Source organism: Doryrhamphus excisus, linkage group LG8 (genome assembly GCF_037039965.1).
Source record: "Doryrhamphus excisus strain RoL-2023G ecotype Guam linkage group LG8, RoL_Dexc_Guam_v1.1, whole genome shotgun sequence".
In the NCBI taxonomy this organism is placed as follows: domain Eukaryota; kingdom Metazoa; phylum Chordata; class Actinopteri; order Syngnathiformes; family Syngnathidae; genus Doryrhamphus; species Doryrhamphus excisus.
In genome coordinates, this window is record NC_136364.1 from 9,183,996 (window position 1) to 9,190,947 (window position 6,952).

The 6,952-nt window shown below is 39.5% G+C and overlaps 1 protein-coding gene across 2 annotated transcripts; it reads right to left on the minus strand.

Annotated features, from left to right (window-relative positions):
* Positions 1 to 243: 243 nt before the first annotated feature.
* Positions 244 to 6,476, minus strand: LOC131134352 (sushi domain-containing protein 6). Of its 2 annotated transcripts, none has more exons than XM_058079518.2 (5): positions 6,325 to 6,476; positions 3,471 to 3,566; positions 3,204 to 3,404; positions 1,110 to 1,239; positions 244 to 1,039 (listed from the first exon to the last, which is right to left on the minus strand). In XM_058079518.2, the coding sequence occupies exons 2-5, from the start codon at positions 3,559 to 3,561 to the stop codon at positions 769 to 771; spliced, it is 693 nt and encodes a 230-aa protein (XP_057935501.2). In that variant the 5' UTR covers positions 3,562 to 3,566; positions 6,325 to 6,476; the 3' UTR covers positions 244 to 768. The 2 variants fall into 2 exon arrangements, with proteins under 2 accessions (XP_057935501.2, XP_057935500.2); XM_058079517.2 differs by having other exon boundaries at positions 244 to 1,042.
* Between the last annotated feature and the right edge of the window lie 476 nt (positions 6,477 to 6,952).

Below are 6,952 nucleotides of genomic sequence, written 5' to 3' on the forward strand. Positions count from 1 at the left end.
ACACACTAAAATGTGTAATAAAAGTCAAAATTCTGCCTTTTCAAAGTTAATTATGCTGACTTTTGAAAGATATTCATTGAACTATATGATGAGTACTGTGAAGGCAGTGTTACATAATCGCTACAGCTGTTCCTAATATTTGGGTGACCTTATTTAGAAAGAAAGAAAAAAAAGTGTGATTCACAGTTTCTGACTGTGACGGCAAATTCCACAAAATGAAACTTGTCAGTGAAGATGACAATGTTGTGAGATCGCAACCAGGAAGTTTATAAGGCATATTTGTATTTTCTAACTTTATTTACAAGAGCTCATCCAAGAAACTCAACATTCAGCATGTGTGATCCGCTTTTGCAAAATTCCCTCGGAATTGGAGGGTAATCTGAGCTAAAAATGTTGAACATTTAAAAAAAAAAAAGGCCACGGTTTGACCCTGGAACAGATCATTTCTATTAACATTATGTCCTTGTGGGTTAAACAAAAACGCAATCATAATGAAAGCATTTTAAAATAACACCAGCACATGTTGAAACAGATTTAGTCACACAGTCCTGGCGGGAATTCACACACAGTTGGTTACCATGGAAACATGCGTTCAAGTACGCATCTCACACACATACACACACATATATTAAAAAATATTTTAAAATGACTAAAATGTGTGCAAACTGGCCAATCATTTTCCATCTGGAGGCCAGCCAGCTGCACCCCCCCAAAAAAAGTGCTGAGTCATCACATCCTTGAACTGTGAATCAAATGTTCAACTGTCCTTCAAATGTCCTTGTCGTCCGACAACGACACACGTAGCCGCTGCACGTCGCTCGTCCTGTCTCTGCCCCGTGACTGGACCTCCTCGTAAGTGGGCGGGGCATCCCCCGATTGGTCAGTGAGGGGCTCACGGGCCAACAGGAGCTGGGTGGGGCCCGGCGACGAGCAAGTGGGGAGGCGCTGCCCCCAGCTGCCGTACACCGCCTCCTCATAGGACGGCAACGTGACAGGAAGTCCCTCCCCCATCAGGTCCAGCTGGTCAGACGGCCGCCGCCTGCTGCCAACAAGGGTCACAAAGGTGAGCGGGGGCGGGGGGCCTAAAGGCGGCAAAGCCTTGAGCTCACCTGTGTGACAGACAGGTGCAGAGGCGGGACTTGACCACCAGGCAGGCAGTGGTGGTGAGCAGGAAGATGGACACGCCCGCAGCCGTGGACGCCACGTGGATTCCGCTGTCCACTTTCACGTGAGCGCCCCCTGTGGCGGAGTAGGGAGAGCAAAGCAAAGCATTGTGGGTGAAAAAAGTCTTTGATATTGTGGTGCGGTTTGGCCTGTCTCATGTTTAATCGTTCTGCACGCTTCTTTTCACTTCCTCTTTCTGAATTCTCACTTCCTGTTGGAAGACAAACCGCAGAGCGCCTGTAAAGTAGGTCAAACTTGAAAAAGTTTTTGATCGATCATTACTGCATAACATGCAATTGATTTTATGCATTTATGCAGTTCCATTAATGGATGATATGATGAATCACTAAATCATCTCTACATTCATTACTGTCATTATTGCCCGTGGTTCAATCCCTGTATGATATTTACTGTTTATTCACTTTCATTACTGTATATTGTGTAATTTAATTTATGCGCCCCTCGTGAGGATAAGTGGTAGAAAATGAATGAATGATTATATATATTTTCCTTCATTTTGAGATTAATTCATGTATCATCTATAGATTAATTACTGCATTGTATGTGAATTAATTACTATATTACCCCGAGTTTATTTTACGGATTATTTACAGAATAAATCAGGTATTATCTGTTGATTAACTACTGCATTGTCTGAGGTTTAATTACTGTATGATCTGCTGTTCATTTTATGCATTGTTTGGAGATTAATTGATGTACCATGTGTGCATTAATTATTGTATTTCATTCCTGTATTATCTGCTGTTCATTTTATGGATTATTTCGAGATTGATGCTGGTGTTATCTGGAGATGACAAACTGCACAGTCTGTGGTTTGATTTCTGTAACAGTATCGTCTGTGGTTTAGTTACAGTACAATACAGTACAGTATTAATATAGGTCATATCTGTAGATTAGTTACTGTATTGTCTGTGGTTTAATAACTGTATCCTCCGTAGTACAATTGTTGTATTATTTGGATATTAATTCAGGTATTATCTGTAGAACAATGACTGTATGGTTTGTGGTTTAAGTAATGTATTATCTGCAATTTATTTTAATAATAATAATACATTTATATATACGTATATATATATTATCTTTTCAGAGTACTCAAAGACACTTACTTTTTTATATATTATATATATAATATAATATACGTATATATTCATTCATTCATTTTCTACCGCTTTTTCCTCACGAGGGTCGCGGGGGGTGCTGGAGCCTATCCCAGCTGTCTTCGGGCGAGAGGCGGGGTACACCCTGGACTGGTTGCCAGCCAATCACAGGGCACATATAGACAAACAACCATTCACACTCACATTCATACCTATGGACAATTTGGAGTCGCCAATTAACCTAGCATGTTTTTGGAATGTGGGAGGAAACCGGAGAACATGCAAACTCCACACAGAGATGCCCGAGGGTGGAATTGAACTCCTAGCTGTGAGGTCTGCGCACTAACCACTAGACCGCCGTGCCGCCCTATAATATATATATTATTATATTATTTGGAGATTAATTAAGATATTAACTGTCGATTAAATATTGCATTGGATTAATGACATTATTATTTTTAGTTGAATTAATGAATGATTATCTGTAGTTTAGTCCATTGCTTATTATACTGTACATTATGTAGATGAATTACAGTATTGGCTGTGGATTAATGACTGAATGATGTGTGGATTAATTAATTACAGCATGATGGGTCATTCCCATCTTAAAACCTCAGAAGGTGTCCACGGTCGGAAGGATTTGAGGCACGTGGAGCATGAAAGTTAGCATTGCAAAGTAAAAGGTTATGTATCTATTCAGGGTGTCTTGACAAAAGTCTTAGGAGCGCCAAAAGTCAGTCGTGAGTCATGCTGAGAGTGAAACTCAATCAACTTCCTGTAGGAGATGCACAAGATAGGAAGCATCTTCAAATGTCTCCAATCGACTTTAACCGTCTCAGCGTTTTATTTTTGCAAGCGGGAAGAATCCGCTTTTAATCTCGTCCAACGTGCTGACAAGGCACAAAAACATCACCTCCTCACCTTTGAGGCGGACGCAGGCGGGAAGCGGGGGTTTCCAGGCGCCGTGGTGGCACCAGGCGACACCCGACGTGTTGGGGCGGTACCCGGCCTCGCAGAACATGCGGACCGAGCTCTTGTGGGGGAAACCTCTGCAGGGCGAGGGATCGCAGCGGAAGCCGCCATGTTCCGGCACCAGAGGGTGGCTGCAGTTACTCAGCCTGCCTGCAGAGGTTAGAAATCATATGTCCGTGAAAGGTGAGCGGGAAGGGGTGGGGCTAAGGGCCGTACCTGCAAGGATGTGGGGCAGGAAGGTCAAGAGGAGGACATAGAGCTGACCGATGCAGCCGCACTTCCACGGGGATGACGCCAACGCAGACATCAAACCTGAAGAGCACAAACACTTTCAACTCTTTGGAACAAGGTGTGTCCAAACCACGCCCCAGGGGCCGTTTGAGGCCTGCTGCTAACTTTCCTTGTTTTCTACAATTCAAATGAAAAATTGATACCTTCATTATAAACTCAGCTTCTACTTTGAAATCGTGTATGCACAGCATTTACCCATAATAAATAAATCTAATTTTTCTTTGTTATAAAGAGGATTAGGGCCACACTGCCAAAAATGATGCTTTGGCAAGGCTTCAGGTATTCAGGATTAATTGAAATAAAATAGCAAATAATTAATTTTTTATTTATTTAAATTTATTTGCATTTTTAATCAGTTAATATTTATGTATTTGAATTAGTTAAGCATAAAAATATATATATATATAAATATATATATATATTATTTATAAATATATATATATACGTATATATATATATATAAAATTTGAATTTCATTTACTGTAATTTAATATTTATGTATTATGATTAAATCCCATTTTTAACTAGTATTAATTTAAAAAATAAATTCAAATTACTATATATATCATTACAATGTATTTATTATTTAATATTTATGTATTAAAATTAATTATAATTTTTGAACAGTAATAATAAAACAATTTAATAATTAATTAGAATTACTGTATATACACATTATATATAAATTAGGATTTGATTATTCTATGTTAACATTTATGCATTATATTTTTTAAGTAATAATTTAAAATAATTAATTATAATTAAATCAGAATTACTTGTGAAATCTTTTCACAAAAGCTACTTTCTCCCCTTTCTAGTCAGGAACTGATATTTTCCTGAAACTTACCTATGTTCTGTTCATTTTTTGCAGTATTTGGAGATTAATTCATGTATTATCTGTAAATGAATTACTGTATTGTCTGTGATTTAATTTAGCTGCAGTTTATTTTATGTATTATTTGGAGATTGCTACTGGTATTTTATGACTGCACCATCTGTGGTTTAATTACTGTATTACCACAGAATAATTTATGGATTATTTGGAGATTAATTCATAAATCACTGCATCATCTGGGGTATAGTACTATCCTCAGTACAATTTGAGTTATGCTCCAAAAAAGTTATGGTTGAAATGCAGCTTTTCACCAAAACTGCTTTAGTCGGGAACTGATATTTTCCTGAAACTTACCTGTGTTCTATTGCTGATTACTAAAGAACGGAAAAAGGTAGAAACAAAGTGTTTTTTCCTGATGAAAGATGACAGTCTAATCTTTCTATTGGTATTGGCTATCTATGTATCCCAAGAACACAATATTGTGTGTGCCTTGGTAGATCAGCCAAAATCGTCTAGTGAAGGGCAGGTCTTTTGAAAAAACGGTTGGGATTGAATGAGTTAACCCTTCAGTTGTCTTTATACGGCCTAATTTAGAGTGTATGATGATTTATCTCATTTTTACATTCCAGGATATGCACCGTGTACACTTGTGTAATGAGTGAGGATGTGGAGATCAAGGTGTGCATAAACATTCCGCAGCGTCTTTTCCCTCATGTAAAATGTGGCAAAAAAACCCCACCAACACTGTAAATGATTAATATTTCCCGCAAAGACAGTGTAGCGTTCATCCACTAAAATATGACACAGTAAATGTGCTGCCTAGCAACAGCCTCCAGGTGACAAATAAGTGTAAGGATGAAGCTGCAAATATGACTAACGGCAACACCAGAGTGATGTCATGTTGTGTATTCCGTGTGACCTTCTGTGTGTGTTGCAAGTACAAACATGAACAGTACATCTCCACCCGTGTCTAATGAAGAGTAAATGACATTTTGGAGGGGGTAAACGCAGCGTGGGCGCACCGGCTGATTGAGGCTTGTGGGATCTCGCCAACTTGTTTGCCAAGTCGAGTTATTAGATATTATGCATGAGAAGCGTGTTTGAAGAAGAACAGCAAACATAAACGTCACCCTTTGGTGTCACTTTCCCTGACAGCTACAGGAAACGTGTGCAAAGGTCATGCAGATATTTCATATTTGCTGCTTCTCTTTAGCTTTTGCGAGTTTCCCCCAAAATGTTGGCTCAATTTGGGACCGAAAGAGACTAAAATACACTGCAAATAAAACCTTATGATGGCTGTTTTGCAACAATTATGTATGAAAAAAGCCTCCTAGTTTATTTTACAGTAGGGGTGCCCAAATTGCAGCCCTGGTGCTTAGTTTTTTTCCCCCACCGCAGCACATTACACAAGTTAAATACGCAAAAAAATAAGGAAAATTGAGCAAAAATGCACAACGTACTTAGAATGTTGATACCTACAACTCATAATACATGGGTTTGTCTTGAAATATGTCAAATAGCATTTTTTGACTATTTACAAAATGTAAACATACATAAAATATGAAAGTGGTCCCCAGTATCCACCCTTTAAAAACTCATCTTCCGAAGCCAGTATGGCCAGTATATACAGTACCAGTATTCTTTTAGGGTGAATTTGACTGTTTGCTACTTCTTGTCTCCAGTTTTACAGCGTTTTTAAGAGATTAGTGCACATTACACACAGTGCTGTAATAATACACACGCTTGTTTTTTTCATGTAAGTTGACTTTGTTTAAAAAGCATCATGGCTGGAAGAAACATGACCAATGTAAAGCTATAGTATCACTTGGATGCACCGCTAAGCGTCATCAGTAAATACCTCATCTTAAATGAGTGGAGCTCGCGTCGCCATTAAGATGTTAAAAGCAGGATCTATCACCTCAAAAAACTCAATAATCGTCTCACCTGAAGGCAGTGGAGACGTTGACGAAGACGAAGTAGTGGACGCTTCTGCTACTCGGCAACAAGTGTGTCCTCCTCGCTTGGGTCGCCGCTCCTGGATCAGCTGAGCGTGATCATACCGCGCCGCCTCTCATTGGCTACCCACCGCCGCCAAGCCACGCCCCAGCCCGACAAAAAAACCACCTCGAACATGTTTGGAAGTCGGCGCGTCATGGGACCGGAAGTGACAACACCACCAACCAACAGGTTTTCCCACCTGTGGTAGGAACTAAAAAACACAAATTACTACTCCACCTAACGTTTTTTTTCTGTTTTAGTTTGAATTAATTCAAACAAATGACTTTGTCAAACAACATTTTTGGCGAAAAAAACATGGAAAATCGGTCATTCAACTGCACACAATGCTGTAGTATTTTTCTCGGAAACAAGTTAACGCGGCCCATTAAACAAGATACCAAAATGCAGAACTGTGAGTGAACATGACTAATCCGGCATTGTGTGGCTCATATTTAACCTGAAGCACGACCTGATGTGACTGGTGGCCTCAGAAGTCCTCCATTCCACAACTCTGAGGTCCCGCCCGGTCAGCAGACTGTTTGTAAAGAAAGGGTGTCATGGGGCCATTTGAGGC

Bases quoted from the DNA above. Each gene is read 5' to 3' on its own strand.
- LOC131134352 (XM_058079517.2), bottom strand. From the start codon at position 3,561: ATGTCTGCGTTGGCGTCATCCCCGTGGAAGTGCGGCTGCATCGGTCAG. The intron at 3,405-3,470 runs GTACGGCCCTTA...TAACCTCTGCAG, and splicing joins CCTGCCCCACATCCTTGCAG to GCAGGCTGAGTAACTGCAGC. The intron at 1,043-1,109 runs GTGAGCTCAAGG...CCTTGTTGGCAG, and splicing joins TGCACCTGTCTGTCACACAG to CAGGCGGCGGCCGTCTGACC.